Source organism: Canis lupus, chromosome 24 (genome assembly GCF_011100685.1).
Source record: "Canis lupus familiaris isolate Mischka breed German Shepherd chromosome 24, alternate assembly UU_Cfam_GSD_1.0, whole genome shotgun sequence".
Taxonomy (NCBI): Eukaryota; Metazoa; Chordata; class Mammalia; order Carnivora; family Canidae; genus Canis; species Canis lupus.
Window position 1 is genome coordinate 29,956,337 of NC_049245.1, and position 18,051 is coordinate 29,974,387.

The window sequence follows — 18,051 nt, forward strand, 5'->3', positions numbered from 1 at the left end:
ACACATTTCATTGTATGTCAATTTCACCTGAAAAAAAATCAGAAACAAATATCTAACTCTAACTAAGGATTTGCAGTGTTTAGGGGCAAAATATAGTGATGTCTGCAAATTGCTTTTTAACTAATTGATGGGTGAATAGATGGATAGATAGAGCAGCATGTTGACAACTGCAGTATCTAGGTGGTGGATTTATATGGATGCTTACTGTACAATTCTTTCAACTTTTCCGTATGCTTGAAATTTTTCATCCTAAAATGTTGGGGAGGAAATGTATATATTTTTAAAAAATTTCTAGAGGCACCTGGGTGGCTCAGTGGTTGGGAATCTGCCTTCAGCTCAGGGCATGATCCTAGGGTCCCTTCTGCAGGGAGCCTGCTTCTCCCTCTGCCTATGTCTCTGCCTCTCTCTGTGTGTCTCTCACGAGTAAATAAATAATATCTAAATAAATAAATAAAATTTCCATTTCAAAATATTAGCCAGACATTTCTCCTACAGCCGCTTCAGTGCTAGATCAAGGTCTGCCATAGAGAGAACCACCATGACCCCACGCCAAAGTCATCGGTGGGACAGTGACCTCCAGTGTTTTTAGCCTCCATATGCCTGTGTCTGGGGGCGGGGAAGGGTGGGAAGATAATTCAAAGAGAGGTCGGAATTTCCTAGGGCGTTCCAGGGACTAAGAAGTGAGAGGAAACTGAGGTGCAGAGCTGTTCGAGCTCTGTCGTTTAGAATCTAGGACAGACCATGATCTGTTTTCTTTTTTTTTTTTTAAAGATTTATTTATTTTATTTATTTATGACAGACGTAGAGAGAGAGAGAGAAGAGAGAGAGAGAGAGAGAGAGAGAGAGAGGCAGGCAGAGACACAGGCAGAGGGAGAAGCAGGCTCCATGCACCGGGAGCCTGACGTGGGACTCGATCCCGAGACTCCAGGATCGTGCCCTGGGCCAAAGGCAGGCGCTAAACCACTGAGCCACCCAGGGGTCCCCCGATAGAGTCATTAAGCCATGATGGGTGCTGGGGGTGGGCATATGAATGATCAGGACTTGCCAGCACACAGTAGGCTTGCAAGTGCTGAATAAATATTTGAATGAAATTGGAAAGGGCCTGCTAAGCACGTGGCCCTCAGGGGACGATGAAGTCGCCTGTCTGGTAGAGGGAGTCTGTCCCTGCCTCTGCCCCTGGCCCGGCCTGAGTTACCTCGAGAACTGGGCTCCGGAGAGGTGGCCTGGTCTCTGGGTTCCTGGACAGCCAGCGAGAGGGCGCCTTGCCACATTCTTAGGAGAGCGCACATCCCAAACAATTTCTTTTTCTAAAAACTCCGTGCTAACGGGTTCCAGATGTCCATTTGTTATATAATGGGGTTTGTTTTAATAGCGTCAACTTCCAGATGTGCAGCCTGGAATCAAGAAGCCCATTGGCCCCCTGAGGACACGGCGAGCCAAGCCGAGAGCCGCCGGGGGCGGGGGGAGAGGCCCGGTACGTGCAGATCCAGGCCGGGAGAGGAGCTGGCAGGGCCTCCCCGCCGCCCGCTGGGCCGTTCACCTGCCTGGCAGCTGCCCCTGACCAGGGGCTGGACGGGCGCTCCGGCTGCCTCTGAGCAGCGGCCCAGGGGACAGTCGCAGGAACGCAGCCGGAGGGGTGGGGGCCTTGGCACCGGAGCTGCACCGGAGCTGCTGGCTGACCTGCTTAGGTCCCCGGGCCTCCATCCCCGCCGAAGGGTCACCGGGGGAGGGGAGCGGAGGGCACAGAGGAGACACCGGGAAGCCTTGGGCCTTCTCCCCGTGGTCACAGTGGAAGGAGTGGGCCCCTGTGACCCAGCACTGCCCCCTCCCCCCCAAGCCGGGAACCCCCTGGCCAGCATCTGCGACACCCCCCAGCCCACCCCGGGGACCTGGGAAGGTACCCACGGTGGAGCCCTCTCCGCCTCCCCCTGTGGCTTCTCCCGCCCCGCAGCTCTGCTTCCGTCCGCCCCGGGGCACCCAGAGCTGTGGGGTGGGCTCTCTGCAGCCTCGCTGGGCACGCCAATCCCTCTTGGACCCGAGGGCCCATGGGTGCCAGAGGACGGCGACTCAGACCCCCAAGCCTTCCCCCCGTCTTGTGCCCCCGTGGGTGCAACTAGAACATGAGATGGATTCAGGTTTAGGTGCCCCGAGGAGGGATGTCTAAGATCCTGGACCAGAAAGATCACAGAACCCCGAAGTAGACACACATAACGCCTTTACCCACAAGAGAAAAACTCACTACCATGGAGAAGACAATCCCCCGGGGCGCCTGGGGAGCTCGGTCCTTCGGCTCAGGTCCTGAGCCCGGGGTCCTGGGATCGAGCCCCATGTCGGGCTCCCTGCTCAGCGGGAAGTCTGCTTCTCCCTCTCCCCCAGCTGCCCCTGCTCCCCAAGCGCATGCTCTCTCTCTCACACTCGCTCATTCTCTCTCTCAAATAAATAAACAAAATCTTAAAAAAAAGAAGATAAAAAAAAGATAATCAGGGATCCCTGGATGGCGCAGCGGTTTGGCACCTGCCTTTGGCCCAGGGCGTGATCCCGGAGACCCGGGATCGAATCCCACGTCGGGCTCCCGGTGCATGGAGCCTGCTTCTCCCTCTGCCTATGTCTCTGCCTCTCTCTCTCTCTCTGTGTGACTATCATAAATAAATAAAAATTAAAAAAAAATAAAAAAAAGATAATCATCCCTAAATAAATCCATAAAAATAATGTGAGTCCAATGAAACTCCAGTCAAACTGTGTGTGTGTGGCAGGGGGGGTTGGTTACAATATAAAGTTGAAATGGAAAATAAGTATAGAATAATAATTGCTATGGACTGAATGTTTGGTCCTCCCAAATTCATATGTTGGAATCCTCACCCCCAAGGGGATGGTATTAGGAAGTGAGGTGATCGGAGCAGAGGGCAGGGCCTGCACTCACGGCACTAGAGCCCTCGTGGAAGGGACCAGAGAGCACTCTCACCCATCTTCTGTCCCTGAGGACACAGCGGGCAGCAGGCAATCTGCCACCCCAAAGAGGGTCCTGCCCAGCACCCAACCGTGCTGGTGGCACCCTGATCTCACACTTCCCACCTCCAGAACCGAGAGAAACATATTTCTCATGTTTTTTTTTTTTAAGATTTTATTTATTTATTCATAGAGATGCAGAGAGAGACAGAGAGGCAGAGACACAGGCAGAGGGAGAAGCAGGCTCCGTGCAGAGAGCCCGACGTGGGGGGACTCGATCCAGGGTCTCCAGATCCCGCCCTGGGCTGCAGGCGGCGCTAAACCGCTGCGCCACGGGAGCTGCCCCTATTTCTCATGTTGATAGACAACCTCCCCCACCCCAATCTGTGATGCTTGGTCATGGCAGCCCCAAGGAACACCATCATGGTATCTCTGCCAATGAAGGACGGGAAGGGAGGGGTCGAACTCTAATACTGCACACAGTGCTAGCCCCAGGACCGGTGCCTGGTACCAGCACAGCACAGCAGAGAGAGAAGGCAAAGTCCAGAAACAGGCCCATCTACGGGCGCCAATGTGGAATGTGGTGCAGAAATGCTTTCAGATCGAAGGCAGTGGCAAGTGTTGGCTGGCTCCCTTCGGGGAGCAGTGCGCCGAGAGGGAGGAGGGCTGGGTTTTCATGTTGTCTCTTCCAGGACTGTTGACTTTTCCAACCTAGATCTGTAGTACTTTTTTTTTTTTTTAGTGTCAATATATTTTGATGTCAGTTCTCTAGAGATCTTGATTCCTTTTAGTTTTTTTTTCCTTTTGTATATCTCTGTATTTAAGGGAAACCTAATAAATGTTATAACCCTAACAATAAATGGTTATATAACAAGCTGCTGGTGGTCGTTATCTCAGAGAGGTGGGCCCAGGGGAAGGCTTTCACCTTCTGAGTCATATATTTCTATGACAATTGGATTACTTCTCCTGTTCCTTCTTTTCTCTTTCTCACTCTCTCTCTCTCTCTTTTCTTATTTTGTTTAGGTTGCAGGTATGACTTTAAAAGTTAAAAAGATGAGGAATGAAGTTTGAACAAAATAAACTGGTGCAGACACCATGGACAACTGCTAACAATTTGGAAAAAATAAGATTCCTGCCTTACACCAAAATAAACCTAAGACGGCTTAAAGATTTACATGTTAGGAGTTAAACCATAAAGAATCCTAATGCCTATATGATTTTACAATAAGCAGTAATTTTCTAAGAAAGCATCAAATGAACAGATGGATAGAATTGGACGACAAAAATATATGTCTCCTTTCCACAAAAACAAAGTAAAATTAAGGTCAAACTTCAAAAAGAGAGAGAAAAAGAGAGAGAGAGAGAGAAAGTCAAGATAGCTGTAACAAAGAATCAAGAATTTCAATATATAAAAAGATCTTACAAAAATTCCTGCCCATAATTTTTCTCTTCTAAGCCAAGAATAGAGGGGAATGTGACCACAGTGAAAGCCGAGTTTCCTAGGGCAGGCTGCAGGTGGGGCGGGCGGGGCTGAGCCAGAGGGTTCAGAATGGGAGCGAATAGCTCAGTGGGGCAGCTCCAGGGCCAGGGCTGGGTGCCCTCCATGTGGCAGGGGTTCCCCAGTCTCCCTGGCACCCACAGTCCCATCTGCTGCCAGCTTCTCCAGCCCAGCCTGACACACACCCCGCCCCAGCACATCTAACATTTCCCATTCTTTCACACACATCAGACACTTCCCATTCCCATGACTTTTATAAATGCTGATCCCTCTGCCTGGCTCACCCTCTCTCATCTGCACCAGCAAAAAAAAAAAAAAAAAAAAAAAAAAAAAAAATTCCACTGCTCTTTGAAAGCTCAGCTCAAATGTCCCTTGTTGCACAAAACCATCTTTGAGCTACCTGCATCCCAAGGAACTCCCTTCAGGCTCCCGCAGGGCCTGCCTGGCCTTTTATCCACCGAACCACACTTTTCTGCTTACCTGTCCTGGTCCCCTGCTGGACTCTTCCTCTGGATCTCTCTGGAGATGCGCTGCCCGACCACCCGCCACGGCTCCAGGCCTAGCAGGGAGCAGGTGTGCAACCAATATTAGATGCACAAATGGTGGTAGCATGAGTGACAGAGCAGAGCACTTGAACTGATACTCCCCACGCTGGCTTGGTTGACCTTTGGGGTCAATCAGATTATTTCCTAAAATGGTAATTTTATTAACCATAAGGATATGAGTTATTTGGCTGTCATGCAATTATGAGAAATACATGAAAAGAAAGGTGCCAGGATATAGCAAGAGCAAAAGAAAGAGACCCGCTGAGGGGCAGTGCAGAGGTAGCCGAACGCATTTGAACTTCTGAAAGCCACTACCGAGTTTGGCAGTCATGGCCTCGCTGTGCCAGGCCCTGTCCCAGGTATGTCCTGCCCTTGAGAGATGCCCAAGGGGAGAGGAAGAGCTATGAGAGTGACATTCACAGGCTTTGTGGTGACACCACGAAGGAAGTGATGCCCGTGTTCGCAGGATGCTGATGTGGGGAAACCTCTAAGAATGTGAAAGACGCGCCCCCTGCCCCCAATAGTGTGCAGTGTGGCCACGGGGACATGAGCCCACACAGGCACAAGGTTTGGTCTACTTGTTCCCTGCTGAACTTCCAGCAGCCGGAATAGTGTCTAATGCCCAGCAGGCCTTCAGTAAATGTGTCCACTGAGTGACTGGAGACGGTCGCCTCTGGAGAGTCTCCCCAGACTGAATCCTCTTGAGCTAGAAAATGGGGACTGTTCTCACTGGTAGTTTGGCCAGAAGACATGGCTCCAAGGGAGCTAAGAGTGGGCTGGGCCTGGCGCAGGGAGGGCCCGGGTGGGGAGAGGGCGGCCGCGGCCTCCAGGGCCAGGACCCCCAGGGAGGCAAGGGACCAAAGGGAGGAGGGGGCTTGCAGAGGTGGCAAGTGGGTCGGGTTGGGCCCCACGCTCGTCCCAGTGGCCAGAGCAGCAGGAGACAGCGGGACACGCTACCAGCCTGACCGGGCCCGGAGAGCGTCCTCGCGGAGAGGAGCCGCTGCGGGCTCAGTGACGGGCTGTGCCTCCATCCGGGCTTCGAGCACTGTCTCCGGGGCTCGAGTGGACACAGGGGGGCTCAGAAAGGTCAGGTGTGTTCTCAAGGTCACCCAGCTAGCTAGTGACAGAGCCGGGATTCAATGTCACATCTTTCTAATTCCAGAGCCTGACCTTTTCTCAGTCTGCTAAAAAAAAATGAGGCCGCTGGCATGGGGCAGGCCCTGAGCCGGGGGGCCAGAGCCGGCCTCCGTCTGGGTCAGGGTAGCACCGGGGCCAGGGTTAGAGCCACGGGGCACTCCGGGGCCGGGGCCAGAGCGGGGCCCGGAGAGACTGGCCTTCTGCGCTCTGTGCACCAGCAGAAGCCAGGGTCCTGGGGTTCGGGCAGGGCCTCCTCCCCCAGCCCCGGCCCCGCCTGACCTTCCTACCCAGAAGCCAGGAACCCGCCTGGCCCCCGTCCTGGAGGAGGCTGCAGCTGCTCCCACAGCCCCGGGCCGGCAGACAAAGGCGCTTTCTTTCCCGGCACGAGGTCCTGATTGCGCGCTGCCCCGAATCCAAAAGTTCCTATGAAGTGAGTGATTCCCTCGCCGGGTGTGCGCGCGGCCGCGGGTGTGCGGGTGTGCCGGGTCCGAGGGTTGTTAGGGTGGCGCGCCCCGTCTCGGCCCCCCTGGCCCTGGCTTGGTGTTTGTGCATATGCGCCCCTCGTGTACAGCTTCCGCTGTGTGTCCCCCGCTGATGCTCGGGGTGGCCTGTACGTGTGCACATGTTCGAGCACGCAGCTCCATGTGGGGCTGCCTACGCATACACACCTGGCACATTTCTGTACACACGGCATACGTCGGCATGTGCTTCCAGCCTTATGCACCTGCGTAACTGAGTCTGTGCTCGGGGCGTGTGCACATCTTGTGTGTGAGTCTACATGACACCTGGTACCGGGCTCCCCCCACCGCTGCTGCTTCTGGCTGTGCCTCCTCATCCTGCCCCGCCCCTGGCTGCTGCTCTGCGGTGTGCAAGGCCTCCTAAAATAGCCCCCTTCCTCCTCCCCTCCCCTCCGCCCCCGCCTCTGCATTTGTCTGGGAACAACCTGGCCCCTTTCAGCTCTGGGAGGAAGACAGGTTTGCGCAGCTTGGCTTGGCCCATACACTTTCCAAAAGTTCCCTGGCTCCCAGCCGAGTCTTTATAAGAAGGCTTGTGGGGAATAGCCCAACAGGAAGGTGGGGACCTCCTGAGGGGGCTCAGGACCCCCGCTCCTACCCCCAAGACGAAACGGGAGCAACAGTCAGCTGAGCTGCAGCTAGAGAGGGGACCTAGGTCCTGAGGCTGAGCTTGGCCCGAGGACACCCCACTATTAAGGAAGGGACACAGCGGCTCAGGGTCTCATTCCCAGGCTGGCAGGGCCGGGAGGGCCTGAGCACAGGGGCCGTAGGGCCCAGAGCGGAGCCCCGGGCCATTCAGGGAGCTGAGTGCCCGCCCGTGCCAGGCATCCCTGGGGCATGGCCGCTGGGCCTTCTGCGGGAACCCGGGGTCTGGCCACCCTCGGTGGGGTGGGGGGGTGCGAGCTGCCATCTCTCGCAGCCTTAGGCGGAGGCTCCGAGGCCCTGCTGCCCCCGCTCCTGGCCCGCGGAGCCACAGACCCAGGGCAGAAGTCGGTGTTTGCACAGCGCTGCCGTGGTACCCAGCTGGCGTCTGCCCTGCTCCCCTCACACTGGTTTGGGGGCACCACCCTCTGGTGGCACAGGGGTGCTGGGGGCCCTAGGGTGTTGGGGGGAGGGGAGGGTCATCAGATGGGGTATGATCTGGTCCTGAGTGAGGTTCGGGGCACGGGTGGCAGCCACGGGCAAGGCCTGGGCCCCCCAGGAGAGCCCCGGCCGTGGATTCGGCTGCAGGAGGCTGCTCCCCTCGTTCAGCCGCTCCCCTGCCCCTCACCCCCGGCGGCCGCCCTCCTCTTACCTCCCGAATCTCCCTCCAGAAGAGGGGGCGGGCAGTCCCGGCAGCTTGGCTCTCACCACGTGCCCCGGCCTGTCCGCTGTGCCAACTGGAGAGCCTGGCGCTTGCTTGTCGCTCCCTGTCGCCGCATCCGGTCTCTGAGAGCCGAGCGCGGCCTGGCTGACCGGCTTCCGCGCCCAGGGCGAGGGGTCCCCAGGATACGGGGATAGCTGAAAACTGCCAATGACGAGGTCAGGGGTTCGAGAACACAGGGCATCCCTGGTCCCCTCTGCTGAGAAAGAAGCGCTTTGGGTGGAGGTTTTGTGTCTCCTCGTCCCGCTGCAGAGGCTGGGCCCGTGGGCTCCAGGCGGCAGAACACGGCCCCGTGCCCGGCCGGGGCTTGTTTCGGGGTCCTGGGCTGTGCACTGAGAATGCCACGGGAGGGGCCGCCTCTCCATCCCCTTCCTCCATGGGATGCTAATCCTCTCCTCTCCAACTTGTCTGGGGAAGGGAAGGTGGTGGCCGCAGGGGCTTGGTCAGCAGGGGCCACTGTCCGTCTGCCCTTGTCTCTCTCAGGAGCACACCAGTACCAGGGCTGCAGAGTTGAGGCCCTCTTCCTTATATACATATATCCTGCTTCCTGACAGGGAACTTGGACAAAGGGCTGAGCCAGAGTAGGAGGGTCCTCCAACCTGGGAGTCCCAGGGGCCGGGGTTGGGGCCTTGCTCAGGCCGCTGTGATCCACCTGACAGGCCTGCACGTGTGTCCCCCCCTCCTCTCCCTAAAGCATACACCCAGGCTTGGCAGCCCCTCTGGCTCTTCGCTGGCCTGGAAAGTTTGGGATCTGTGAATGGAAAAGCCTGGATCAGAGCTGGAGTGGGAATGGGGGTGAGGGCAGTGGGTGGGAACGGTGTCTGGAGTTTTCCTGGTCTGGCCTCCTCTTGGTCAGAGCCAGGAAAGAGGCTTAACACCTCAGCAGTCCTGAGTCACTGCCCGCCTTACTCAACCTGGACCACCCTCACCCCTTGCCTCACTCCACTCACACCTGCAGGGTGGCCCTAGGTGCCGTCACCCACTCTTTGGAGGTCCCTGCAGATTCTCGATGAATGCAGATACACTGGGGATAGACATGGTGAGGACCAAGCGTCATCCTGAGGGGGTGGCACAACAGACCCTACACCCAGGAGGACCAGAGTCAAGGGGCCTAATGATTAAGGAGGTTTTGCGAGGCTGCTCCGGTTGGGCCTTCTGTCAGCTGTTGGCAGGTGCCCCGTGTCTCCCCGACCTGGGACTGCAGCATCTCCTGGCCCTCCCCCAGGTGCAGAGCTCCCCGCTCTGGGGGCACCTCGCCACCAGCACTGCAGTGACCTGGACTCCTGAGCCTCTCCTGGTGTCCTGCTTCTGAGAGCCAGCTGGACACCCCCGTGGGAGACCGGGCAGTCACCTCCCTAGAATGCATCCCGATTCTGTATCCTGGCGGGCCACCCGCCGGTCGTCCTGGGAGCCTGCCAGTGCCCGTGGCCCTGCAACTGCTCAGGCGCCAAACCCAGGCTCTGGGCACTGGGTCCCACCTGCAGACAGATACCCGCCTGCTCGGTGGCTCTTGTGTTTTGAAAATTGAACGTGCTGCATACATTTAAAAATCAGGGCTTTTTAGATAGTTGAATTTCCATCTTCTGTTTTTTTTAAAAGAAAACAAAAACAAAAAAACAAAAACAAAAAAAACAACCAGTCAGGGTATCGGGGAACACAGAGCCCACCTTCCCACACAGGGCATCATCTGGTCGTCGCTGGTCACAGCTGTCCCTTTTAGTCAAGGCAAGAGGCTCCTAGATTCCACGATCCCCACCACTTCCTATTGCCTTATATCTGGCCCGCGTCCCTTCCGTATGTCATCTGCCCCGCCCGGGAGGTGTGGGAGTCTACAAACACTGCCGGGGGTTGACAAATGGGCCCACGAGCCACTAACGCCTCCTCAGATGGACACAGACTGCTCCTTAGTTCTCTTTGGCTATGGCCGTTCGGGGAGGGACAGAAATGCCCACAGCTCTGCATTTGGCCTGTCCCTGTGGGTTTTTAAAAATTTTGTTTTGTTTTGTTTTGATGTTATTTATTTGACAAAGGAGAGAGAGAGAAAGAGCGCGCACAAGCAGGGGAACAGCAGGCAGAGGGAGAGGGAGAAGCAGACTAGACTCTCCACTGAGTGGGACTCGATCCCAGGCCCCCCAGGTCATGACCTGAGCTGAAGGCAGATGCTCAGCCACTGAGCCACCCAGGCGCTCCGTGCCTGTCACTGTGAAAAACACACCAAGCTGCTCTTCACACAGAGGGGATGGAGGGGAGTGTGGCTTGATTTCTTGATGAGCCCTTGGCACATTTTTCCTTTCAACGATCGTGCCCAACTAGAGTTGATGTCAAATGCACTAGGCTGGAGTTAGCTGGATCGGCCACCTTCGCTTCCTGACAATGTCAGCACTTCCTCCCTCTTGTCTCCCACACCTCTGCCACCACCCACGGCTGCTGGGACACAGCGACGGCTGTTCCATCCCAGCTCCTTCTGGCTCCCCATGCATGATCCCACCGGATGTGGGCAGACTGCAAGGTCTAGCAGATGGAGTGGTTCCTTGGGTCAGAGCTGTCCTCCCAACCAGACTCGAGGTCCCCAACAGCAGAATGGTGTCTGAGTGGTCTCCCCCGAGCATGGCCTAGCTTGGTGCACAGCAGAAGAGGCTGGGAGTCCCCGGGCAGTGTTCAGGGGCCCACCAGCTGTCAATCAAATGAAGGCTGAGCTGGCCGCGGGTGGGGTCCTCTCAGTCACAGGTGTGAGGGGGGAGAGATGGAAACTCACTCGGCCCTACAGACTTGCCCCAGCTACTCTCTCGTGTGTTCCCCTGAACTCTGCCTCCAAGATGTGGGTGCCAGTCAGCCTGGGCCAGGGGACCCACTGAGGGCTCCCGACCACTGCTGCCTTGCACTCGGCGCTCCCAAGTCTGGCCTTCCTGTTGTCTGGCTCCAGGTGGGAATGTGACCAATGTGGGCTCATCCTCCAGGCCTGTCTTTGGGGGAGGCCTCCCTTCTGGCCCCTCTGCAGGTAGATAGCTCACAGTCACTGGCTGAGGCCACTGGCTGACGGCCCCTTCCCAAGGCACGGGTGGTGTTGCCTCCTGGTCCTTAAATCCATGTCATGCTTCTCACTGTGTGTTCTCCTGTCTCTGCCCCTCCTGGCCTTCCTGGGTCCTCTCTCTAAAAACTGCCTCGCTTCAAATCCGTCCTCTGGCACTCCAGAGGGTGAGGCAGGGCAGCTCCCACTCTTCCTCCAAAGAGAAAGTACGCGCTGGGAGTTTGGAGGCGGCCCCTCAGGAGGCATGCCCACAGTTCAAGTGGTACTTTGAAGTCTGTTTTATCTTAAAAGTAGATGTCTCTCTTATAAACTATTGTATGAGTCACATTTGTGCAAAACCATGCTCAAATAAACATAATGATATTTTAAGTGACTTAGTCTCTGCCCCAAATCTATGAATAAAATTGATGTCCTAGGACAGGGGTCTTAAACTATTTCTGTGAAGGGCCAGACAGTAAACATTTCTGGCTTTGCAGGCCATGTGCTTCTGTGACAACCCTCAACTCTGCTGTGGTGCGGCACAAGGAGCCACGGAGAGTACATAACGGTGTGGCTGTGCTCCAAGAAACTTAATTCATGGTCTCTGAAATCTGAATTTGGTATGATTTTCACAGGTCATGAAATAGTTTTCATCTTTTGATTTTTCCATCACTGAAAAACGTGAAGTCCACTCTTGGATCGGGGGCTATGCAAAAACAGACGAGGGCTGTGCTCTGCGGACTCCACACTGGGATACTGTTGGGTCTGTGGTTCTGTCATCAGACCCACCTCTAAATTCGAGGTGAAGGCAGGTGGCAGCCCAGCTGAGCCTTGTCCTCATGTAGGGTACATGCTTTGGGATGAGGTCCTGCATGTGGAGGCCAAGCACAGGAGGCAGAGCACTATGTGCACCCAGGAGACAGTGCTGGAACCGACCTGGGTGGAGGGTCACGGCCGGGGCCTGGTGGGCCAGGTGGCCCCTGCTGCACCCAGTACAGTAGCCATGGGCAACCCATGAACATCCTGGGGTGAGGGGGGAGCAGACTGCAGACCACAAAGCTGGGTCAAAGCTCTCCTAGTTGGGATTCCTGGTGCTGCTTACTCAAACTCTGTAGCAGACATCAGGCTCCAGCCTTTAGAGATGGGCTGCTGTCAGGGGAGCCGGTTCCCCGTCACTGGCGAGCTGCCCTCCTCTCAGTCCTGGGCAACTCCTCTCTGGCCCTTCCAGCTAAGAAGTTATATACCTTCTGCAATTTTTTTCTAAGACTGGGTGCTGCTTATGTGTCCCCTTTCGCCTGGGCTGGTGAGTCTGAGCACCAAGGAGACCATGAACACCTGTAGGCTCATACAGGATGGGAAGGAGACCCCTTTCCCTGGGGTAACCTGCTCAGGGCAGCCGGCTCCAGGATAGCCCCTTCCCCTCATGATTCCTTTCACCCTATTACTCAAAGCTGCTTTAGAGGTGCAGCTTGCTCCGGGCCTCAGACTATGTGCCCCATCCTGATCCCCCTGCTCAGCTAATGGCTCTGGAATTGGTCTTCCTGGGTTCCCAAATCCCAGCTCTGCTGTTAACTGGTTGGGTGACTGGACAAGTTGTTTCACCTCTCTGGGCCTCAGTGCTCTCATCTGTAAATTGGGGATTTTTAAGTTATTGAGGGGATTGAGAATATGACCATAAAGCACTTGGAGGAAGCCCCACCTCGAGGAAGTGCCTAGCAAATGTGCGCTATTCCCTCGGGGATGGTACATCATCAGAGGAAATACAGAATGCCTAGTTAAATTCAAATTCCAGATACAGGTTTTTAGTAAGTATGTACCAAATACTACATGGGATATACCTCTACCAAGAAAATCAGTGTATCTGAAACAAGAATTAACTGCGTCTTTCTCCCCCTCCATCTGGCAACTCTCTACTGAAGGAGGCTGATCCTGGGGCCTGGAGCAAGACCTTCCTGACCCCTGATTTGCCGTCCCCCTCCCCCGCGGACTGGTGCTCCTCCCCTCACCAGCTACTCCAAAGCAGTCAAGACACATGACCCTCGACCTTGGTCATTTCCATCCGCCTCATCAACAAGCCTTTAGGTGCGAGTTAGAATTAGTTCTTTCTGTTCTATAGATGAGGAAACAGGCTTGGAGAAGGAAGGGATGCGGCCTCTGTCCGCCCAGAAGCCATCTCTTCCCTCTGCCCCTCCCTGTGCCCCTCCAACGGCCCAGCCGGAGCCAACAGGACGCTTCGGTCCCGGGGCACCGTCCTGGTGGCTGCACTCCGCTCGCCCCTACACACCTGCCCAGGCCGGATTAGGAGGGCCCCGGCGCGGGCCACCGGGCGGCGAGGCAGCGTCCGGAGCAGCCACGGTCTGGCACCAAGGCGCTCGTCACTGGGCTCGGGGAACCCACCGCTGACCCGAGAGAGACCCTTCGGTGGTTCCACACCAGGCGGATGAAGAGCAGTCCTTGCAGGAAACCATTTTAAGGAATTCTCTGTAAATGAACCAAGCATAAGGTTCTCCGGAGGGTGTGGCACAGCTGATCCGTTCTCCCCGGGGCCCGTTCTTTCCAAGGGTCACTCAGGCAGAGCTGGTCTCTGAGGTGGAGGGGGACCTTTGTGGCGTCACAAAAGCTGGCCTGTCCCAACCTCAGGCCGGTGGGGCCGAGGGGTCCAACCCCAGCTCTGTTCTCTGATTGATGAGATAGCTCCGCGGCCTTCTGTTGGCTTTCCCGAGGCAGCCTGGACGCCAGCATCCCTCTACCCAGCAACCAAGACACTGCAGACACATGAGGTCACTTATGGCAAACACACACAAGACACCGCAACACTAGCCCAACGTACTGAGCCAATTGCACTCCTCTGCCCTCCCGGGGGTAGTAGAATCCACGGGGGCAGGCTCTGAGGTCAAGACTGAAGCCAAGACTCTTTACTACTTACTCTGCGTAAATCATTACTCTGCCCGGAATGAGGGCGCCCCACATCTGGACCGGGGTGTCTATGAAGGCTGTCGTAGGTCCTTCGTTGAAAAACTGCAACGGAGGACTCGGAGGTCTTAGCGACAACGCCTCTGCCATCCTCCCGGCCAATCAGACACCATCTGCTGGTGAGAAGCACCTAGTAGGGACCCGGCAGAGGCAAACTGATGGGTCTCTTGCTCTCAGGCTCACCGAGGCTTCAGTGCTCTCCTGCCAGCCTCGTTGGTAACGGCACACACGGTCCTTCTGGGGCCCCGGAAGCCAAGCTTCCCAAAGCTAAGGACCACCAAACTCTTACCAAGCCTTAAGAACTCCAGCTACTGAGGCAATTCTGTTTTCTGGCCTGTTCCAATCCCACAGAGGTTCCCCCCGAAATCCCAGGTGTGTGCTTTGAGGTGGGGCTTCTAGAAAGGGGCTTAAGACAGTGGTGCAGTTGAGGCATCAGCTGTGGGCATTCAGGTCCCAAGGCCAGGAAGCAGGTACTCTGCTGCACTCCCTTCTGTGGCAGGTGTCTTAATCAGGTGTTCTGATAGGTCAAGAGATCCGGCAAATCAATCCCCATGAGTGAACATTTAACAAGCCCCCAGCAGTGTGTCCAGAACAAACTGGGCACCTTAGAAAGATCGTGGACTGCTGTGTGCATATGACAGATTCATACAAGGTCCAGGCAGCAAGAGACATCCAAGTGCCACTGAATTTGACTTTTAAAATTGTTTTTTTTTTTTTTTTTTAAATCCAGGATCAAGACCACAGACAATTTATTATGTAAGACACGGGGTGAAGAATGACCAAGGAAAGTTATGGCTGTGAGTGACATGGAGTTTAGATGAAAAGGCTCAAGTTTGCTGAAGAGTTTAAATTTGGCTTTTGCTCTTGGAAACGTCAAAATAATCATAAGAAGCACTTATGCCTTACAGAGCAAATAATCCACAGAGTGTCATTTTCATTTTGCAAACAGGGACACAATAGCAGTCAAATATAAGCCTAAACACCCAGAGAGTTAACATACAGGTTTGGTAAGATATAACAAGGGATTTAGCATGCTGGTGGGTTTTTAAATCAAATCCATATTGAACCCTGTGACCTACTGGAGCTTCTAAGTGGAACCTGGGGAGAGCAGCTTTTCCATACAAAACAACAACAACGGACAACAACAAAGGGAAACCCAGGCTCTGCTGGATGTCTATAATACTCATTTGCAGTAAGGCTTTCAAGATACATGAATTTTTATAGCATTTGTATTTTAAGGATTTAGGGCAAATACATTTTTTTTTTCTACTTGATAAAAAGAAAATTAGTACTTAAAAGGTTCAAAAATATATCGATTGAGTGATTTTTTTTTTACATAAATAAATTATATTGATTTTTAGGATTTAACAGCTGAAAAAACCCTTTCTGCTTCCACTGGAGGCAAAACTGAACAAAATGTTAGTTAAATAGAGAGCAGCATTTCTAAGAAATCTGTTGTCAGCATTATAGACCATCTATGCTACAAAGATGTCATTAAATAGGATTTGCTCAATCACTGGATTCTTTCTTCATACTTATATGATCCGTTATAGAATTTCTGATTTTTATCTCTGATTCATAACGATGGGACTCCACTTGAAAATACATGACTGATTTTTTTCTCCAATCACAATTTAACAGACTTCTTTGAGATGCTCATTTTAACATTTACATAATTTATAATTCCAAATGTATAAAAGACAATGACAAAAGCATCATAAATAAATAATGCAAACTGAAATAGTTATGTCAAACTTTTGGACCTTCTGATAAATTAGCAAAACTGTAACAGAAAAAGTAAAAAATACAGTAAATTGTGACAACACAAAGTGAAACTGGTTCTAGTAACACTTCCAACATTTCCAACGGTCGTGCACAGCCCTGTGCCCCCAGAGTCCTGGACCATGAGCTTATTTCAAGTCCCAGAGTGTGAACTGTCGATAAAGAATAAGACCCTCAGGAGGGATGGTACACAAGTGGGGAGGGAAAGAAGGCAGGTGCTTCCCGATTGAGGAAGGGAAAATGATGTTAATTTGCAACAGTCTTGGCTACCTTGATTTGGAATCTGGGTCCAGCTGCAAAATGGAAACCAAATAGGAAAAAAAAAAAAAATGGATAGAAGAAACAAACGTTCACAGTCGTTTTATAAAAGGTGGCACACACATGTTCGGACAACCTCAAATAATCTGACGAAGGGACCTAGCAAAGTGTAAAAGTGTTGAGTGACTCTTCTCACAGGCTCCAGAAAGAGCCTTATTCTTGGTGAAGGGAAGCGCAAGGTAAAAACCTATTAGGGCCCTGGTAGTGGCTGCAGCAATTCTTGAGAATGGGGTGAGCTGATGCCAGCTGTGCGCTTGTGGGCAGCGTGCAGCCCCGCGGGGGTGGGGTGGAGAGCCCCTTGCCTGCCCGCCCCCGTCACCGGCAAGAACTCCGGGTGTGTAAAGCTTTTTCCTACCGAGAGTGATCTCTGAACTCGGGGGAGAGAGCATATGTATGTCTAAGACAATGCCTCATCAGTATTTCTTTTTGCTGCTCGTGTCTGAAACACCATGAAGGGGGACGTCCTGTTACTACCAGTAAGGTGTTTGTTTTATAAAGAAATGAATATACGCATTTTCAACCATTAGTTATATACTTCTGCCTACACTACTCATTTAGTGATCATGATAAAATAGGGAAATATTTTAACTAAAAAATATGCACCAGCACTTCCTTTTTCTGTGCTTTTTTGGTTTCCCCATTACATGCTTCCCATTCAACACAGCTCATGGAAAAAAGAGCCCTCGTGGTCTCTGTTCTTCGGCCCTTGGATGATAAATCCCTAGACAGCCTTCACTTGCCATCATCCCTCCTGGAATAGGTGGGAAACTTGGAGAAGGGGGGGCGGGGGAGCGTGTCGCCAAGTACTGTATCAGCTACGGCTGCCGGAATGAACAACTGGGGAACAGAATGAGAATCCTGTGCCTCCTACACTAGGTCGAACTCAGCTAATGAAGTGGCAAGACCCTGCGACTATTCACATCTGTGACCACAGTTCTCAGAAAATTAGGTAGGTAATATTACTTATGGAAACACAGGTTCTTATGAAGGTGAAGTGAGGAAGTAACAAACCTTTATGGGATAAGAAACTTACAAGTCACAATCATTTCTTAAATGAAAAAGTTCTAATTGGTGTCACTGTTAGAGTCTTTGAGGCCCCCTTCCCTGGCCTGTGCCGCATGTTCTCTATCGGGGGGCACGGGTGCCCTGGATTCAGGGCAGTTCTGATCGCTGCCTGGCTCCTTTTCGGACCCGGGAGCAGGCTCTGGATTGGGGTTCAGGCTGTCCCCTTTTGTTTTCTTCTTCTTCCTTTTCTGGCTCTCCAGACCTATTACTTCAGAGTGTCTGGCCTGCTGCATTGCCGGCAGAGCCATGCCCATGCCAGGGGAGAGAAACATGGATGGGTAAATGAGTCCAGGAGACACTCCTGGGATGAGAAATGGGTTAAAAGCCACAGGACTACTGGTAGTTATTGCAGGTTCGGACTGATCAGAAAATGGACCAGGACCAGGCTTGTCTTCAGCTAACGTGTCCGTTTTTACGTCATGGCTACTTGGCTTGTCTTCTACAGTCTTTTCGGTCGCAGGTGTACCACTTTTTGTTGTGCTTGGTAGAGGCGCTGGAGCGGTGGAAGTGCAGGCAGCTGCCATGGGTGCGTTGAGGAGTCCACCGACACCGAACATCTGGGGCACCGCGGCCATCCCCGGCAGCATCATGGGCAGCATGCTCAACGTGCTTTTGACCTCTTCGCCCGTGGGCATCGCAGCAAAGCCAGCCGGGAACCCCACCAGACCCGTGAGGGGGATGCCTGGCATATTTCTCATGTTCTGGAGTCCTACCAGGTCCATCCCAGCAATCAGCCCGTTCATGAACAGCGGCCCCATCCCCGAGGGAGAGTCTGCCACGATGGCAGGAGCCTTCAGGAGCTCGCTCCGAGGCCGCCTCCCCCTCCGGCGGGGGCCCCCATCTCGAAGAACAGGCTCAGCCAGGGTGTGATTGAACTTGTTTTCTGGGAGAAACCCCTGAAA

The 18,051-nt window shown here is 53.7% G+C and overlaps 1 protein-coding gene across 5 annotated transcripts in view; it reads right to left on the reverse strand.

Moving 5' to 3' along the window:
- Positions 1-14,671: 14,671 nt before the first annotated feature.
- The window catches only part of CHD6 (chromodomain helicase DNA binding protein 6), a 203,842-nt gene continuing 200,462 nt past the window's right edge, over positions 14,672-18,051 (reverse strand). For all 5 annotated transcript variants that reach the window (XM_038572337.1, XM_038572333.1, XM_038572336.1 and 2 more), the window contains one exon: positions 14,672-18,045. In XM_038572337.1, the coding sequence (XP_038428265.1) occupies positions 17,149-18,045 (897 nt within the window). In that variant the 3' untranslated portion in view covers positions 14,672-17,148. The remainder of the gene's footprint in view (positions 18,046-18,051) is intronic.